General features: G+C 35.7%; 3 protein-coding genes across 4 annotated transcripts in view; 2 read left to right on the top strand and 1 right to left on the bottom strand.

Moving 5' to 3' along the window:
• LOC135681469 (cap-specific mRNA (nucleoside-2'-O-)-methyltransferase 1-like) overlaps positions 1 to 10,677 on the top strand; it is a 28,500-nt gene extending 17,823 nt beyond the window's left edge. For both annotated transcript variants that reach the window (XM_065195965.2, XM_065195964.2), the window contains exons 21-23: positions 5,940 to 6,049; positions 8,329 to 8,440; positions 9,338 to 10,677. In XM_065195965.2, coding sequence (XP_065052037.2) covers positions 5,940 to 6,049; positions 8,329 to 8,440; positions 9,338 to 9,479 — 364 coding nt within the window. In that variant the 3' untranslated portion in view covers positions 9,480 to 10,677. The remainder of the gene's footprint in view (positions 1 to 5,939; positions 6,050 to 8,328; positions 8,441 to 9,337) is intronic.
• LOC135681475 (uncharacterized) lies at positions 10,049 to 13,752 on the bottom strand. The gene is made up of 3 exons (XM_065195972.2): positions 13,440 to 13,752; positions 11,608 to 11,793; positions 10,049 to 11,194 (listed from the first exon to the last, which is right to left on the bottom strand). Exons 1-3 carry the CDS (start codon positions 13,628 to 13,630, stop codon positions 10,759 to 10,761), a joined length of 813 nt encoding a protein of 270 aa, XP_065052044.1. The 5' UTR covers positions 13,631 to 13,752; the 3' UTR covers positions 10,049 to 10,758.
• Positions 13,753 to 14,143: 391 nt separating this feature from the next.
• LOC135681481 (puromycin-sensitive aminopeptidase-like) overlaps positions 14,144 to 20,409 on the top strand; it is a 29,928-nt gene continuing 23,662 nt past the window's right edge. The window contains 5 exon segments of the mRNA XM_065195983.2: positions 14,144 to 14,457; positions 16,733 to 16,814; positions 17,293 to 17,492; positions 17,727 to 17,834; positions 19,194 to 19,394. Coding sequence (XP_065052055.1) covers positions 14,179 to 14,457; positions 16,733 to 16,814; positions 17,293 to 17,492; positions 17,727 to 17,834; positions 19,194 to 19,394 — 870 coding nt within the window. The 5' untranslated portion in view covers positions 14,144 to 14,178.

Genomic DNA, 20,409 nt, shown 5'->3' with positions numbered 1-20,409 from the left:
GGCGCTTTCTACCAGGCCGCATTTTTCCATTAAATTTTTTACGAAGCAGCTGTACTGACAATTGATGACAGTATATCGTCCAGGGTAAATTAGAAATATCCCATCTCCATTGGTGCAGTTTGCCTTGTAGGGTTTTTTCTGTCGATGGAATAGCAATTTACGCATTGAAATATGTGTCTCATAGCCCGTGGGTACCTGCACTGCCTCTGCAAATGGGTTTGGATAAACATCTTGTGGATGTATCATAAGCAAAATGCCTGCCACGCTGTCACGTAATAGAGGCACTTTGTCCCATTGGTCTATAAACAGTTTTATACTTAAACCAAATGGGAGGCCCGGTGCAATCTGGGTATAATTACCATGGAAATTGAATGTCTTACAGAAGCCAACCGTCGAATGGTAATAATAGTCTGTGAAATCTTGAGGAAATTTACATTCATCTATCATTGAAAAAGTGCACCATTTTTCAAACTTCCACTTCATGCTATCTACTGTCGAGCTTACCATTTTGATGACTGTGCTATTAAGGTAAACGCTGTCGAGGGCAAATGTTACGTCAGATTCTTCTAGCCCTTTTATACTTTGATTTTTCAAACTCTTTTCAATCGTTGATGTTATTAACTGTGAGAGGTCGCTATCAAATCCTTCCGATAGTACCCGAAAAGCACCAAGTCGATAGTTGTTTGCGTGGCATATTGTTACACTCGGGAACTTCATTGAGCTTGTCGTCTCTTTGTTCACCTCCGTCAAAATCGGATACGAGAAATGCTGCATTAAAGAACTTGCTGTTAAGACGGTTACCAAGGTAAGAAGGGAAACAAACAGCAGCCCCCAGCCAACTCTGCGAATCCACCCCGTGGAGTGGCCAACGCGATACAAGCCATGGATTGTTGCTATTTCAGAGAAGTGCTTAAAGCGTTCAAAAAAAGACCGACGATCTTTTGTTTCATCCATTTGTTTCATTTATAGTTTCATTTCCCTTTTGTTTATCTTATCATTTTAAGCAAAGTAGTTGGATTTGATGTCTGTAGCAAGTATCACCGCCAATTCATCGTCTTTTGATGTAAATGCCACTGCAAATAAACATGCAAGAACACTGCGATTTTACTCGTGTTTTTTCTCAGCCAGTCTAATGCTTTGTCTTCTAGAGTCTAGACCTTATCTAAATCTCCCTGTGTCTGCTTCACTACTCTGTATCGACCTCCACCGCCCAACAAATTTTCGCTCATTTTAAGTTGATTCGGTTGTTCGCACCTGATTTTTGATAATGTTTGTTTTCATTTCTGGTAACGTGTTTTTATAGGATTGTCCTTCCCATTGTTATCGTTAATCCCTCGTGCTTTCCATTTCTTCTTCTCATTGATTACGTAAATATAATTTTTTGTCATACCACATCGCTACGACCTGCATTCGTGTAAAGGCAGCATTCCTTGGTGGTGTTAAGTAAAATATTTAATGCTATTCTTTTCAATATCAAGACTTCCTTTCGCGATTTATTGTTCTTTATCAAATGTCATCTGATCCGGGCTGGAAAAGAGTTAGGCAGTATTGTTCTATAACAAATAGATCCAAAATTGTATTCTCTTGTTGAAATCTTAACCCCCTGTGGATAGTTAATGATAATCTGTAATTAGGAATTTTCATTTTTTATTCAAGATTCTCAGTAATTAGGACACTCTTTTTCCAATCGATACAATGCAGCAAAAACAATCAGCTTTTTGTTACAATGCTACATCAATTGACAAGCAAATCGATCATACAGATTATGTGTCTGTTGCCATGACGATGGTTGTCGATATTCCTTTCCTTTACCCTTGGGGTCCAGGCTGGGGATCCACTTCAAGAAGGTGTTCTGCCTGCGCGTTTACTATAACAGGGAACAACAGGAAACAACAAGAAACTAGTACAAACGAGCAGAAACGACCTACTTTAGGGATTTTCAGAAGTTTGTAGGTAAAACCTACGGGATTAAATCAAGAAAAGTAGGTAGTTTTTTTAATTGTAAGGATTTCTTTTAGTTTGCGGCCAAACAATCAAATTGCTTGTTTTTTTATAATCTTGAACATCGATTACCACCTATTTCCCCAGGGCAGTTTCCGAAAAGGGTATCATGAGACAATAGTTTTCGCACCTTTTTAAACCAGTTGTAAAGAAGCAGAAGCAAATTAATTACACTCCCCTCCCTTAAGTTCTCGCCGTCAGATAGTTGTTTCTGCTTGTTTCTACTTGTCTCCTAGTCTTTTCTTCTTGTTTCTACTTGTTTCCTAGTCGTTTCTTTTCACTTCCTGTTATAGTAACCACGGTTCTGCCTGTGTTCTGTGGGGAGGAGGGTAAACAGACGGTCCATTTGAAAATAATTCCAAACACTGGACGGATACATCAGCAAATAAAACGCTTACAATAAATCACAAGGTTTACAAAAAGATCTGAAATCTCTTTTGTTTTGATTTTTAATTTTAATGTCCTTTGAGTTGATGATGATTTGCATTTTGAGGAAGAGAGAAGGAAAGCTTGCACCTTGCTGTAAAATGTCAGTGTCTCCCTTTCAAAATACTATCTCTCTTTAGAAATCAGCCTTTATAGAGCCGTTCCTTATTTCCTCTAAAGACGTTTATTACAAAATCAAGTTTTAGGCTTTGGCGTTTATTATACGAGGGCAGCGTTTGACACAAAATTAAAAGTTTTACAAACGAAGAATGACAAGAAAAGTGCGATGAAAAAAGATGAAAACAGATTTGAAACAATAATTATTTACCAAAAACACGTAATAAAAATGTGTGAAATTTTTTTAAAATCAATATCCATGTTTCTGCCAGAATCCTCGTCTCTAAGTTACCTAAGTTGAACCATTGCAAAAGATGTGTCAGATCATTAGAGCACCTTTAATGAAACGGGAATAAAGAAAGTATTTTCCGCCGTATAATTATTGCATGAAGATTTTTGAAAAAGTAGTCTGTGTCCACTTTATAGAAGATTTTTGTAGCCGCTGCTTGGAAAGTATCCACTATCTTCTTTGTAGTGGTGTCCGCCTTATAGAGCTACGTGATTGGTTTTCATGGCATTATACCCTTATAGATTTTTGATTTAATACTCCATTAAATGTAGCAGAGTCAATTCGCGAAAGTTTTTCACGTATATCTGATTAGTTATTTATAGAATGAAATTATAATTTTCCAAAATCACACCTCTTTAGTACGTATTGTCTGATAAAAAGGTTTTTAGTGTATGCAATGACATCTTGGCTTAAAATTAAACTAAGTTCCTTCACCAGTGTACATTTAGTGCGTCATATTTTCATCCTTAAACTATGTTGCTAACGTTAAACTGTCAAGCCTTTTCTGGCCTTTGCAATCCAAAACTAATGAATAGCTCTGTGAACGTAGTAGACAATAATCAGTTGAAATTATTATAATGCTTTTCTTTTGCTTATAGCTTTTCGTTGTGCTGAAATCTTTCTTCGATACTTCATGCTTTTTAAAACGTCTGGCTGCGTCTGGTAGCCCCTTTTAAAGGAGCTCGGAATAGCTTTGAAAGCTTTGGTTAGAATTATTTGCCGGGTACCACTTTGAAAAACCATTTTCGAAAAAGCAGTCTACATTTGCTGCTACTTAAACTGTTGCATGGTCCTTACTGCGGAGGCTTTTTGTCGCCACAACGATTGTTTAGGCACTTGTGTTGCTGCTGTCGTCATTCCTTACTTTGCTTCTACACATTTCAAGCACTGCGTCAGCAATGAATAAGAAAAATTCTATTATCGAAAACGCTGATGCTCCCATCCATAGACCAAGTTGACCACCCACTGTCCCAAAAAACCTTGGCCAAAGATGGACTGCCTGTTCAGCTATGATGTCATAACTTAGTTCATCAAAATATATTTTCAGAAAAACGATATTTTCATGTACATCAGCGTCTGTGATTTTTTCTCGACCAGTAAAATTTGCCATGAGCGAGCGATAATAGGGAATGTTGGCTGGAGTTGGCCATTGCAAATAACTGATTTTTGTTCGGTATTTCTCTTCGTAACAAGATGGGGGGCATTTGCAGTCATCTTCGTCTATTTTCAGATGATGGAAACAAGACGACAGGTCTGCTTTGCTTCTGTTATTTTCTTGAAAACGTTTCAGACTCTCTTGAAATTCACGAGGCTTATGAAACTTGTAAGCGGGCTCTATAAGCCCACATTCTTCGAGGGCTTTTTTAAAGAAACAACTGTATTGGCAATTACCAACAGTATAATTGCCTGGGAAAATCAGAAATTTTCCATCACCGTTTGTGCAGTTTGTTTTGAAGGGACTTTTTAGCCGCTTAGTAATTACTTTATGTATGGGGATGTCTGCCAAGTGCCCCGTTGGAACCAACATACTATCAGCAAATGGGTTAGGGTAGATATCTTTGGGATGTATCATAATACGAATGCCAGCGCCACCGTCTGAGAATTGTGGCACTTTGTCCCACTCGTTGGTGAACAGTTTAAGTTTTAAACCAAACGGAGCACCCGGTGCAATCTGCCTGTATTTTCCATCATAGTTGAATGTCTGACAAACACCTGTGTTTGAGTGATAGAAAAAGTCTGTGAAATCTTCGGGGTACTCACATTTGATACTGAATGAAAACTTGCACCAGTCCTTAAAGTTCCACTTCATCCTCTCGATTGACGAGCTCAGGGTTTTTATCGTTGTACTGTTTAAAAGGGCACTGGAATATTTCATTGCGACATCTGATCTTGATAATGGCAAAACGTTCTTGGTTTGTAAGCTTGTCTGTAAATAGGAAGCTAATAGTTGCTCGATGTCTGTATCGTTTGATGACATCGATTGCAAAGCACTCAGACGATAATTATTCGCGTTGCATATCGTGATGCTTGGGAAATCCATTTTATTGCTTGTTTCCTTTTTTATATATGTTAGCGTTGGGTACGACATGTATTCCTTTACTGAACTTGAAATAGAGTAGACAGCATGGCCAACAAGAGTCAAGCATAGAACGGACCAGGCTATCATTCGACTCCGAGATGTAGAATTTGCTACTTTGTGTACGCCATGCACTGTTGCAACTTCTGAAAATTGCTTAAACCTCGTTGCAAGCTTCGTATGCACCTTCTGATCTTGCTTTGGATGTACAGTATTCGCCATCTGGTTCTTTCTCTGTTTCTTTTTTTGCTCTGTGTACTGTTTCAATTATAGCGGCTTGTCCTTCCTTTGACCGCTTTGACCCTTGGTTACTGAAGTAGGGAATGGCATTGAAGGTATGCATTACCCAAGTTGTAATCACTTTCCTTTTCATGCATGCTCTTGAGAAAGTATTATGTCTTGCAAACAAAAAAATAACAGTAACAAAACATGATTTCACCTTTCATTGAAAGTGCTTTCGGTATGTTCAATATTGCAACCTGCCATTCTGACATTTGATAATTAGCTTATGTTTTGTTTACAATATATGCAGTTCTCTTTGGTATACAAAGGCGTGGTACGGTGGTGCATTCTTGAATTTTCATACGCAGTGAATAATTGATATCGTTCTCTATGAAAATAGTCATCTTTTTTACACAAATAAAACTATCAATCAAATGTTTTCATTAGTTCTTCAACTCGATTGTTGGTTTTTTTCAAATGAAATTTTGGCGAAGTAAATTTGTTAGATCAGATTCCTCAAAAACAGATAAGATCTAGAATATCCTTTAAATCTAGTCAGCTGAACTACGATATTCTACAATTATTTCCTTTCTACAGCGCCTTTTTTAGGGGGAGAGGGGGGGGGGGGTTGTTTCGTTAGGTTTTAGACCGACTGGTATCGTTAATGGCTGAAATTTAAAAAGCAATTGGGTTCTTAAACTCTCAGAAAAAATCTTTCTTATTTGGAAAATTGATTAACTGTACCCGGTCATTATCATGAAATTGACGAATTCCTAATATTTCTTGTTTTGTTTTCTTCTGCCGTAGGATGGCCGTACATCAGATGAAAAGCAGAGGAGTGCAGAAGTTATGTTATGATGTCATTGACGATAAATACTTTGTTCCGACGGGCTTGCATTTCTTCAAGTGTGTCAAAGGTATAAAATTGTCACTTTTCTGTTGTATTAACATTGTCTCTTTCAATTCCCAGTACAGGGTTTTTCACGGAATCAGCAGACGATGCTGTAAATACTTTTTTCATTACATTTGGCCAGAATGATGCTTTGGGAAGGAGCCTATAAGGCCGAAAAAGACATCATATTTACTGGTCATGTAATACTATCACTGCTGTTAAAGGCAATCTGTCTCGTTGTGGATTGGTTAACGAGAACAATAGCTGGAACAATAGCCTAAACACGATTCCAGCGCTCCGCCATATTTTTTACAATACGATAAATTAAAAGGGGACTGGAAACAATAAAAATCCCATTGTTCTTATAACCAATCAACGTCGTGACAGATTGCCTTTAAGCTTGGTTTCTAATTAACTCGTGTTAACTCACGTTATCTCATGAGCTTGGAAACAAAATTTCAAGCTCATGAGCTAACTTGAGATAACATCTTATCAAAAGAAGCCGATGCGTGGGGGGGGGATGTGCTATAATTTGCACTGAGGTTCTTACGCAACGCACTTGCACTGAGTATTACTTAGATGTTGAAAACAGTTTTCTTTAATCAAAAAAAAATAATTGTGAAATATAAGAAACATTTTCTCATTTCTAAGATCCTGTTGCAAGTGGTCGTATTCACCAAACGCATATCTTTTTGATAGACTCTCCGTACCGAAAACCTTGGCGCAGATCGCGAACGGCACTTCTAGCAAAAAATATTTTTCTTCTAAGTATTCTCAAAAGCAGAAGTAAAATAAGTTGTTTTTGTAAGACGCCCGCCATAGCTGCAAGACTCAAATAAAAAGTATTTTCTGAAATTTCCATAATTAATTTCCATCTCAAGTGGAAACCGAATCGGTACATTACGTTATCTCACGCTATTTCACACTATTTCAAGTTAACTTGAATTTAGACCATGAGTTAATTTTCAATTTAGCTCAGAATTATCTCACGTTAACCCATAGTAGAAGCCAAGCTTACATGGGTTAGTTTTGAGATAGCTCGCGTTATCTCACGCTATTTCACACTATCTCAAGTTAACTTGAATTTAGACCATTAGTTAATTTTCAATTTAACTCGAATTATCTCACGTTAACTCATAGTGGAAACCAAGCTTTAGGACAACGTGTCTTTAAAATAGATGGCAGTGAGTGGCGCGATTTTTCTTTTTGTCGACGTGTTCATGTTGTGGATAAGATATATTTTGAATCCCATAGCTTTCTAGATATGATAAAGACACTTCCTGAAGAAACTAACAAGAAGTGTCTTTATCAAAGTTCTTATAATAGTAGTGAGTTTTTCCTGCTATCGTGCATACTCCATGCCTCTTCTTTTTTGACCGTCCAATATAAATCTAATATCCGTCAAATATTTTCCACGTTCCTGTTGTCTTCATTCGCGTATTTCAAAGTGTTTGAATGCATGTTCTTATAAAACATGGTTGTATATAGAATTCTACCTGACTGGCTAAATTGTTTTTCCTCAAAAGTGCGACTAAAATGGCAGTAATTGTGGGTTATAGTTAAAATGAAGTTTTACTTTGGTTTAACGAGCAACATTGAAGAAAATAGGTTTTTTTAAGCCTGTTTAGAATGTTGTGCGAAAAGAAATACGAGATCTCTGAAACGCTTTCTAATGGTATGTGGTATATGATGAGATCACTTTTTTGTAAACCTGTTTTAGGGGCACTTGGCGATTAGCTGTTTAACTGCCTATTAATATGACCCAACCAGAATTCAGAATTAAACCCAAGTTGGGGGCGGGGGCAAAAAATACAGACACTTCCTTTTTTTTCTTGACACTTCCTCTTCCCTTGGTAATTTTAGACTTTCGCAAGGTCTATATTTTTGTCAAATTCGCAAAACGTATTGATCCTGTCAAATCTTGTTCGGATACAAAGCGCAATTTTATGATGAAAGGTGTCCAAGTTTAATACCCAGATTTGATCAAAACTGCCCAATTGGAAAAATCACGGAAATTCTCCTCTTTTTGTTGTCAAATAAAGGTAAAATTATTGTCCTCTAATTTCTACCGTGGCCTGTTTTGTACGGAACTCCATAAATTTTCATTCGATATGCAACGTTGCTTTGCACTGGTTTTTATCCTTTCATTATCTTGGCTACCCGGAGATATCTGGTGTCACCCGGTGCTGATGTTATCCAAAGACATCTCCTTTTCTGCCTCTGTTGTTGCCTTTCTGTAATTCATGCTCTCACTTCTGAAAATTTTCTTCTAAACGTTCATATTTTATTGTGTTTTTATTGTAGATCCATGGTCGTTGAATCATAGCAAAAGCCAGAGAAGATTATATTTTTTCAACAGAAGAACAGGATCTTCGATTTTTGAATCACCTGGTTATGATTCAGTTGCTGATTACCAGTATGTATATGAAACTAACAATTTGCTTAAAGATTTGAAATGCTTAAACTGACTGGGTGTTTGAAGATAAGGTTATCAGCAATGGAAACCAACTGGCTCAACTCCCTGCAAACATCTTTCGCTTTCAACTGTTATGTCAAGAGCTACATTAATTGGTGGTCATTTGTTGTATGTGAGCATTGTATCAGCAAGAGGGACATTTCCTGCTGCTACCAAACAGTAACTGGATTTCAGTTTATATCTTTTAGCTTTGGCATGTTAAATAGTTAAGGAACAGTTAAAAGCCATGTTTGTTTCAAACTATGGCTTTAAAATATGTTTTGTTGTCTTTATGAATTGCATTTTTGCTTTATACAACATCCAGACTTCATTCTTCTAAGAATATTGTCAAAAAATTGGAGCAAGTCACCTGTTTCTGTTTCATTTTAAAGAAAGTGTCAATTTGAGCCCTTTATTTTTTGGTGTTTCTCCAGCAACATAGTTAACTTTTTGTCAAAGTTTTAAGCATTTTCATTAATAGCTTTTACTGTTTCAACTCAGAAAATGCATCTTTTTTCATTTGCTAATGAAAGTTTTGTTTATCGAACTGAGCAATGATACCACAGGCTGCATGTAGGAACATAACAGCATTGTAGCCATTCACAGTCAACTCAATGTGTTTTTGTTTCCTCCCAGCACAAAAATATGCACTGATTGTTTATTGAAATGAACCTGGACGTGAGCATATTTTACTGTCAGGTCTGGTTGCAATGGTTGTTTAGTTGCATGCATCATTGGGAAAAGGTTCAAATCAATAGCTTTGGCTTTCAAATTGGAGGTTCTCTACACAATTTACAGTGCTCCCTACTCCATCAGTTCACAAAGCACAAATATAATTCATGAACTATTTTGATTCAGGTATTGCCTTCAAAATCGTCTTTACTGGCATTGGCAAGACGAGGAGAATGTTTACACACCAGGGCAAGAAAGCATCAGCTTAGGGAAAGAAACTTTGTTAGACTTCATTAAGATTCAGGGAGAAAAGCTTGGTCTTGAGTGAACGCGATGAAGAACATATTCTGCCATTAGTGTGTGAATGGCACCAATGTACAGTTAATTTATGTTTAACAGAAATTTGGTTTTGTATATTTTCGTATTTCATTGAAGCAAACATGGTGTTTGACAAAATCATAGGAAGCGTGGTGAGATTCTGTTTTCACTTAGAGCCGGAGAGATAATTGTGACATTGTTTATGGTAACGTAAGAAGACTCCAAAAAGAGCAAGAATCTTTCAAATATGATTAACCAATTGTATGGTGCTAGATTAGAAAGGATCTGCCAAATAATAGATAAGATTGCTTGAAGAGAGCATCATCTTAAAATGTTTTAAATTAAAAAGATATTTTAGGTTATATAGGCTAATCAAAATTGCAAGACTTGTATTTGTATTGAATTTTACATTTACTTTAATTATTTGGTTACACTGATTTTAGTTGCAAATACTTAGTATATGCAATGCTAGCGTTATTTTATTACTTAGGATACGTGAAAGTAATACCACATGTCAATGTCTTGTGTAAATAGAAACTGAATTTTTAAACAGACGACAACAGAAAAAATCAACTGCCATTTTGTTATTAATCCTGCAAAAATTTTTTCAACAGTATGTTAAAATGCACAGCCATTTCACTATGATAGCTAAACAAGGCTATACACGTGGAAGGTTAAACATTCTGCACCGTTTTGCTATTTCATTTTCCTGGTTTCTTTACAGCAAATCCTGAATGTGCACTCAAGTTATGTTACACTTAACTATAAATAACTTAGTTTTAAGTAATGTTAAGAAAAGAAAATGATCATTAACACAGTTCTTAGAAAATACAGTCCAATGAATAAATGCAGTAAAGAACTTGGATAATGAACAGGATACCATGTGATTCATGTAATCAAGGCCACAAAACAGGTGTAATGGAAAACCATTTGATAAATGAGCAGTGGTCATATGATGCTTGGGCCTTACCACTGTATCCCCAGACCCAACCAGGCTTCTTTGGAAAGAGAAACCATTTGTATCTTTCAGAACTTTGCAACATGTCAGTATCTTCTTCCATTCTGTTTTGAAACAACATCGTATCAGAACTTTGTGTGCCTTTCATGCTCTTACTTAACTTCATGTTGCCTAGCAAACTGTTGCTAGGCTGGCATATCACTTTCTTGGGATTTACATTTCTTTGTTTTCTTGGTTTTCCCCAAAGTTTTCTCCTGGAGAAAAAAGGCTTTCTGCATGGAGGATGATTTGAAGGGTGATGCTTCCATAGCTTTTTTAGAAGTAGTACTAGTCAGAAAACAGGACTAGTACCTCCTCGATGCTTCATCTTAGCACTGTACTCTTGGGTATTGTTACCAGATTGAAAGGGCATGGATTGCTGAACTGTTGGGCTATATTGAACTTTGCACCCATATACCGCCTGCTTAGAATCCTGTAAAACTCTCTTTGACATATGATTTCTTTTTGATATGTAATGACTTTGGTCATCGACAGATGCAGATTTTCTTTTTACAATAGACAATGCTGCCCCAGTTATGTAGGTGACTTGGGACAACAAGAAATAATTTATATTGATGCAATTCATATACAAGTGTTTATATAACTTGCACAGCACACAGAGAAAATCTTGCACAATATTTCGGGCAAAAGCTTTGATGGCAGTTTGCTTTAGTGACATTAATCTTTTGGTCACAAACATTGTAGAATTCACCATATCATATGATACCCTACAACAAAGATCATTTTTTCAAAAGTAGCAATGAAACATACACTGAGACCAGAGAAAATTTAAATTGTGTTTTAAAATGTAATGCAACAATCTTGACAAAAGTGCTAAAGTATTGACAAAACTGTTTTAAGAACTTTGGGATAGGATGTAGAGAGCTTTGAAGATAAAGGCTAAAGCAGCCCAGACCTTGAAAGTAGACTGGCAGTATATCATGTTTACTTCACACTTAATCTACAATTCTTTTTCAGAGGCATGTAAATTTATGGCAAAATGCTAATTATGAATCGAAAGTAGTTAGTACGAAATAATAAGTTTTGGTCTGTGACAGTGCATGATAACAAGTAAATTAGCTCTGGTGCTCAATAGCTTCCAATTCATTGTTTTTATGTTTTTTAATTAACATTAACTTACCTGGAAATTATAAGATTTATGACATCATCAATTATTTGACTTTCCCATAATAAGCTGAGGCAAACAGTTGACACATAAACTGACACACTTCTGCCAAGGTACAGCACAAAGTAGAAGTAATATGCAAATGTTGCCACTCCAATGGTTATGCGCCAAGCTTCAAGTAGGTCTTCAGGTGCAAATAAGCTGAAATGGAAAGCATTGCTACAATTATTCCACAATGGAAGCATTACATTGCATTCACTATATAAGCATATGATTTATATCAAAGTTGGAGTGGATGGGGTGTATGGTGTTTTATCATCTTTTGATTCTTAAGAATAATTTGTTTTCAATCCATCTGTTCAAAAACAATTTCCTCAAGGATCTATATCCAGAAGCAAAGTCTTCTGAAGAAAATAAATATATTCTTATTTGGCAAAATTCATTCCCTTAATGGAACAAGCAATATTCGTTTATATTAAATTTTGATAAAATACAATATAGCCTTGATCTTTTAACTTGATGCTTATCTACCTTTATAAAAAAGTGAACCTTAGGTCACCAATTTACTCGAAATTCCAGGTTGGATCAATGACAATCGAATGAATGTGGGAGTCTGTGTTTCGTCACTATGTAGAATTTTGCATGGTTCAATTGAGATGATCTGGATTTGCATGCTGTGAAATCTTAGTAAATCATTTGGTTCAAAAGGCTTTCTTATTGCATTCTTTGCTTCAATTGTCTGGTTTCTTGTGGTGGGGTTTTCCAAAAACCAGGAAAACTGGAATCTTTTTATATAACTGGACAGATACATTGTGACATTCTTAACTCACACTGACTTAAGACTCAAGGTCCATTTGGAGCAAGAAATCCACTGACCATAGTTTTGGTAGCAGACCACTATAATATCCACTGAACCTCTCTGGAGGATTCTAATGTGCAACATTACATTATAACTGTAGTCCTAATGGTTGGATTTAATGGTATAAACATTCTAAATAGTTTTATTTCTTTCTTCGAGAGCTGTTGATTGGTGCAAGGTTTATATCTTTATTACTTCCTTTAGTTGGGGACATAAAGCAGAGGTTTTGGGCAGTAAAGGTGGTGGTAAACTACTGCATTAGTAACCCTCATCTTTTTTTCCTCATCTGTCAAAATAAAGAACAATACCATTCTCATTTAAATTTAAGGTGAATAGATTGTGGCCACCTTGTTTTCCCCACTTGCAGGGTGTTTGAGTGTTTTACTAGGACAGCAAACATATGCCGAAGCCAAGGCTTTTATTTACACATCAAATAAATGATAAACTGCCATTTGTTCAAGATTATTTTGAATGCACATTTCTATAACACCGCAGGAATATTTCTGGTAACAAACTGGTCAATGATTACCTGCAATCTTGACGGCTGACGCTGGATGGCAAAAAGGAAATCATAAATTTTAATCAATTAGCATTCGTTGAGGGCCTTGAGCTTATATGGTAGTATCTTCCTGACTTTATAATGCATTTTTCTTGGTATTTACATTACGCATAATAATTGCGAAAAGTATTTGGCTAAGCTGCGAGCAAAAGCCCAAAGTTACAAGAAATGTACGCCATTTTCTTTAAATAAACAAAGTTTCTTCTGCATTATTACCGGTCGGATGCTTGCCTAAAAATTATTACTGCAAGCAACTTTTCTTTCTTCGATTATATTCGATCAGAGTATTAGTACGTTTCAATTCCTTAGCCGCGTGAATAACTAACATTCTTCTTCTCCCTTCTGAAATGAGATATGCTCTAAAAATTCTACCCGAAAACTAGGCATAAACAAAAGGTTTATAAAATGACTGATTTTGGTTATACTCACTCGAATGTTATTCCATTGATAGGTGGCTTAACGGCAGTTTGAAGCTGGCCTGAGGCAAAAAATAATGTTAGGCCTATTGCTTCTCCCCAATCTACATGGCTTGTGAAAAAGAAGTACCCAAGACCGATCCATCCTATGAACGCCTTCACGAGATTTTGGGCATTTGCTGTCTTGGCGATTGTCATGTTCATGCAAAGGTTTGATCAAGATGATGCTTTAGCGATTCTCTTTTCCCAACTTCCTCCAACACTTTCCAGTTTGTTTACAACGCAGCTCGAAAATTTTTTTCGTTCTGTGGCTTTATTATGTTTTGACGCAATTGAGAGTTGGCACGTGACTTGCATTGAGACGGAGGCTGCTATGCATTTTTTCTTTCACTTTTTCGTTGTATTTGCTTCAGAAAAATATTCTTCTCCGCAACTACAATCAAACAATATGACTTATAGAGTCAAAATTTTGACTTCTATACTTTGAAATGGTCTATTTTTTGGCCTGTAGACTTCAAATATAGCTGCTTAAGAAAAATCAATAAGCCTTTTTACTCCCCGATCGCTTCCTTACTGCATCATGGTTGACCTCGTATCCAATTTTTATAATGCTGTCCCCCTGGCAAGTCTCATTTTCGAAATAATGTTATCTTTAAAGAGCAACTGTGGCAGGGGGATACTGATCCAGTTCAATTTCAATGAGAGGCGTGTAGATTTTGGAGGCCTCCCCTTTCTTGTTACCTTTGACCCACATGAGGGTTGCCGAGAAATTGTTAAACGGCATTTTGCATAGTGCATCATCCAAAAGATTTAAGGTTACAGAGATCTTTACAAGGATCCATCACGCCAGATTACTTGTGCACTCTAAAGTTAGAATACTCCATTCGTTCACAATGAGTCAAGGGGAAGAGGAAAAGAAAAAGCCTTTTAAAAGATTGCCAACTTCAGTGGTACCATCAAATTATGAAATAAAGTTGCAACCAAATCTTCAGGATTTCAAGTTCAAAGGCAGTCAAATAGTGGATTTGGAGGTGAGAAATTTTTCTTAATTATTATGATTATGCACGAGTAAGAAAAATAAAGACAGAAATAGTTGAGTAACAGAGACAACACAGGTGTTAGGTTTCACTTTCAGTTTCAGTAAGATCGAGCTCTTATGAAGGAAACATGAAGATAACTGAGCTCTACAATAGTAAAATGTTAGCACTAAACTTAGCATACTTCTTTAAATGCGTTTAAGAAAGTTAACGTTGAGCATTAGTTTACATAACAAACAATTCCTCTTTAGTATGGAATAATATGATATCTGGAAAAGATTCTAAAAAATATAACAATACAGCAAGTCTTTGCTTAAACGAAATGGACATATAAGAAATTTCCGCCTGCAAGTAAAAAGAATATGTTCTTCTTTACAAGAATCTAGGCAGCTTGAATTTTTTCCAATTTATTAAAAATGGAGCAAAAATGACAAAAATTTAATCAAATTTAAAGTATATACATCATTCCATATATGATTCATCCATATTAATTTCCTGGGCCACCCTTGCTTACTATGCAACATGATCCTTGAGTTTAAAGATGGTTGTTGACAAGAAAACATAATTTTCAGCTCAGTTCATTTATTTTAAATTCCACAACATGCAAATTTGGTCAAAAACATTAAATAGCACCAAAATGAAGAATTAAAGAATACAATTTAAAATTCAAGCATACAGACTAAACTAAAATTGAGAAAAATATTCTATGGCTACTGAAGAAAATCTTTATGAAGCGGAATTCTTGAGAAGGAGCTCTCTCAGTAGCTCCTTGTGCAGAGCAACCACTAATTCAAGAAAGGGTTTCTGAATGGAAAATATCAGAAATCAGCCAACCTCATTTAAAAGTGATTTCTTGCATTGAAATAAACCATATGAAAAACTAGACAGTCTGAAATGAAAATTTGAGTTTCTTTTAAAGAGTATCCAAGAAAAAGCTTAAGGGTGTTCCAGAATGATTGCTTTTTTCAAAGCCATTTCAAAAATTACTTGCAGGGCCACATTTTTCAGTTTTGCCGTAAAGCTCAGAAACTTATTTGCAGCATTGATCTCAGAATGATTACACAATATATAGAAAAATTTGCATAAAAAAGAGAAGCAAAGAGAAACTGAAGGTCATTTTGAATCTTTAAAAAACCAGTAAATTTAAGCCACACACAAAACCAAGTCGAAGCGATGATCATGACTCAGGTGTGCAAGGGTGCACTTATAATTTTACAAAAATGTCTCAAGTGTACAGCTGACACTTAAATATTGTTAAAGAGCCCTGCAGAAAAGATATAAGAAAGAGGTTTTTCAATCTATTAATATAGATTATGGAATAAGCTACCATGTGACACGTGAATGCAGACACGCTGAATTCATTTAAGAGCCATTTATACAATTTAATTTATGACAAGTAATACTGCCATGGGCTCAGCCAGCAATGGATGTAACATCCCCAGTTCTCACAAGTTTGTCAGTAAATCTTCAGTTCATCAGACATTTTGCATCCCTAGACTGTTTTAGGCATGTGATGGAGTGCTATGGTATTTTGCCTTATTTCTACAAAGATTTAATGACATAATATATGGAGTCTTCACAAACCCCAATTCAAGTCAATTCTTCAGTTTTCACACAACTTTTAGCAATAAATAGCTCCGGTAGCATAACAATAAATGAAAGCTAAATATTGCCAGAGATCTTTATTAAATTTGATGCTGAAAATATTTTAGATGCAGTTCTCAACAATCCCTCTTGCCACCAACCATGGTGGCAGTCTTCAAGATATCTGGAAAAATGTTTTAAAATTTTGGCCTCCCACTTTCAATCTTGTTACATCAAAAGGGATATCAGAACTGCATGATTTGAAAACATCACAATTTGAAAACGACACAATTTGAAAATAGAATGATTTGAAAACATCACAATTTGAAAATGGCACAATTTGAAAACAGCACAAAACATTTCAGTGCATATCCTTGAAACATAACAATTATATTGCAGATTTCCCTCTCTTTGAATCGAGAATGCTAATTGTTTTGTGTCCAAGTGTAACCTTGGTGTGGAAAGGCATGTACCAGTATGTGCAAGTGCAAGGCTAATAAGCCTTGCCATTATAATTGGTGATTTTTCATGAGTGGTCTGTCTGTGCAATTGTCTGCCCAGGGTGAAGGTCCATGCCCATCTGCCATTACAGTTCAGTTCTTATGATTATGCCTCTTTACTACATTCAATTTACATTATCTCTATAAACGGATGCACCTTTTATGGATTGTCAAATATTTTCTAGGTTAAAAACCAGATAAAGCAAATCACACTTAATTCAGTTGACATAGACATTTCAGAAGCCTACTTGAATGCTGAAGGGTCAGGTAACTATGTTTAATTTGATGACTATTAGGTTCTTGAAAAGGTTGGATATTGGGTATTCCATCTAACAAAGTAGAGAATGTTTCAGCTGATAATGACTGCATAACTATCAGTTGTGCCATTGTTGCATGTAGAAATCTCTGTTACAGCATTGTTTCTCTTGGACCTCATCTTTAAGAAATTGTGAGAGGAGCTTGTTTAGTACAATGAACTGGACTTAGCTTTTATTAAATTTGATTTTTTGGCTCAACCATTGAAATTATATTTCAAATAGGCTGCACAAAATTAAGCTGCATTTTAATCAATCCTTGACTTTCACTAGTTACACCAAATGGTACAAAATAAGCTGCGCATACATCATAAATGACAATTTGCAAAATAGACTTTTCCCATACACCCAAGCTATTTTTAAGTTTGTAGAGGAGTGTCTCTCAATGTAAACACCAAAAATTAAATTCTAATAGGGATCTTTCGTTGCAGATCTGAAGTCATCAAAGATAAGTTATGATACCGTAGCTGAAACTGCCACTATCTCATTTCCTTCACCTATTCCTAATGGAAATGCTAAATTAATTTTGAATTTCACTGGAGAATTGAATGACAAGATGAAAGGGTTTTATCGCAGCAAGTACAAAGATCTCAATGGTGAAGAAAAATATTGTGCTGTTACTCAATTTGAGGTGACCATGAATAATGTTTGTTAGATAAAATTGATGCTGGTTTCTTTGATAGAGATTTTTTGTCTTTCATTATTTCCTCTCTTCCCCCCATGATTGCTACTTAATAGAAATATTGCTGCTAATTACATCCATTATAACTTACTGCATGAATGTTGCATGAATCTGAATTTAGCATGCATTTGTTAACTTTGTTTTTGTTCCAATGTAAATCAAGTTGCTTTCATTTTTGCAAAGGCAACAGATGCAAGACGTGCTTTCCCTTGCTGGGATGAGCCTGCAATCAAAGCAACGTTTGACATCAAACTGGTGGTTCCAAAGACTGGTGTTGCTTTATCCAATATGGTAAGCTATTTTTTGTGTACTTGAGATTGATTTCAGAATAATGTAGAGTTTTTGTAGAGTTTTTCATTTATTCTCAAGACAGATGCACCAAACTTTTGAGGCAGTTTTTCTGTCATCATAATCAATTGTTCGCCATTGATAAGAATGTAGCAGTTAATGTATGGCATGGTGTTGTTTGGATTCTCATCCATTTGATAATCAAAATTCCATAGGAAGGTAAATTTGCACTGTTGATTATTATAGAAATCCTGCTTATTTGGCTTGCAGATTGGCAAGCTCTTTTGAAATGCTGTGGCATTACTTGAACATCTACCAGTGAATAATTGTTAGTTGAAGGGATTCAAAGTTTTAAGAACTCAGAATTGAAATGGTATTGAATATGAAGTGTTTAGGCCTTGTGTGGTGAGGTTTTTTTCTTGTAGCTTGTAAAGAAGGTGTTAGAGCATGATCAAGGACATCAACGTGTGCCTAAAAAGTTTTGCCAGTTGGATTGATTTAGTGCCTATTGTGTTGTTGCTGTTTAAAACTAATATTGCAAATGTCAATTTTGTTATTAATTATCTTTGATAATATCTAATCAAATTTTTGTTTTTGACATTTGGTAAACTGATTTGCAAGCTGTGCTATGAAGAATCAAATATGTAGGTCTACGTGGGCCATTTGTTTATGTGCAGAATTTTATCCAAAATTTATCTTATTTTATGCTAATTAAGTTTGTACTGACATTTTGACTAGTCAACATGGGTGGGACTCAGTTCTGTTTGGCTCATTTCATCTTTGATAATTAAATGAGCCAAATTACAATATTTTTGGAGAATTTGCTTGCAACACTTAAAACAAAAAACCTTAATTTTCAAAGAGCACTTACATTGTTGAAGGCACTCGATTTTTCAAGCCCCTGCTTTTTTGCTCCTGGTAAAGCCTGGCTATTTTAGGTACTTATACATTACCCATTGTCATCAAAAACATTTATCCTTAAAGCACTAGGCTAGAAAAATTAAGTGACATTCAATAAGCAGAGATAGAATCCTGCTAATGTCTTAGATATGTATTTATTGCCTTGAGTCCAAATTATCTTGAGAAATTATCTTGAGAATCTTTAATTCTTTCTTGAATATTAAGTTCAAGCCATGGCTAACTAGGCACTTGATTGGCTCCTCTTGGCTCAAGCCCCCAATGATTATGATGAGAATACTATTCAAGAATTGTTTCATAAAAATTCTATTCAAAAATTGCTTCTTTCCACACTTAAGTACAACTTGCACAACTTGCATACTCCTCAAGACAATCTGCACAATATTCTCTATTGATTATGCAAAATTATTTACCTTTTCAAGAAATTCTTTATCTTTTCCGAAGAATATAATAGACGAAAGTGACTTTTCTGAGGATGAAAACCTTAGAGTTTTGACATTTGCAAGAACACCTGTCATGTCAACATATTTGGTGGCATTTGTGGTTGGTGAATTTGACTATGTTGAAGGTCACACAGAAGATGGCATTCAAGTGAGGGTTTATACACCTCTTGGAAAGGCAGAGCAGGGTAGATTTGGACTTGAGGTATGATATCTAGAAGATCTGTATCTTAACTGTCAAATATTGTGCTTAAAATTGGCATTTGACAAAATTGAATTAAACTGCATTCCACATCATTCCACATCAACCAATCTGGCATCACTATTTTACATTTCAAATTTATCCACTTGTTCGTTCCTTTTTATTTGATGAAGCTCTGTATTTGGGGCAATGATTAAGTTTTTCGTTAGATTTAATTTATTTTGAAAATTTTACCTCATTTGAAATTGAGTGCACATGATTCATAGAGTTTTTTTGATGGATACAACTAGTCTTAGTGCTTTCCCTTAGTGCTTTGAAGCATATAGTTTTCTTGGTTGTGAAACAGTTTTGTATAAATGCAGTTTTACTAAATCTATTTTTGTACATATTATAGATAACGCATATCATATTAGATAACACATTTTTTTACTAGATATGGACTTATACTTTGTCTATGAATTCCAAGGGTAAAGTGCTGAGGGGGGGGGGACTATGGGAGGCTGATCAATGAACTAACAAAATATTCAGCCACGTAGCTGCAAGGGGTATGGGTGGGGGGGGTCAAATGAAAATTTTGAGAACAACTTGCCCCCTCTGGCTACACTTTTTCCAAATTATATTTCGCAAAGCTGGCATAATTATAATTCCGTTAGCTTGATTTAGTCCAAATTTATCTGTGTTTTATATATCTGCTCTCTTGTTTTCAAGCCTGCCCCCCCCCTCAGGTATGGTTCTAGCTCGAGTTTGCCCACCCTAGCTGACATCTACAGCTACGTGGTTGAAAAGATTAGATAATCCCTCAACAATAAATGTAATCCTCGGCCGCTTGTAATTTCCCAAGATCGCCCATCTTATCTATGCACCAAAACTAAAAGGACGCCGTACATAAAAGCTATTTTTTGACTGTGTCCCCTCCCCCTAATCAAGTAAAATTGTTAATCCGAGACCGCCTGCCTATCTGATGCATTTTATATCAATTCCTGCAATTAAAGTTTTAACAACGCTTTTCAACAACAAT

The sequence above is a fragment of the Rhopilema esculentum genome, chromosome 12, assembly GCF_057945365.1.
Source record: "Rhopilema esculentum isolate cy_ngs chromosome 12, ASM5794536v1, whole genome shotgun sequence".
Taxonomy (NCBI): Eukaryota; Metazoa; Cnidaria; class Scyphozoa; order Rhizostomeae; family Rhizostomatidae; genus Rhopilema; species Rhopilema esculentum.
Note: the sequence above shows the minus strand (reverse complement) of the source record. Positions and strands in the feature narration are given on the sequence as shown.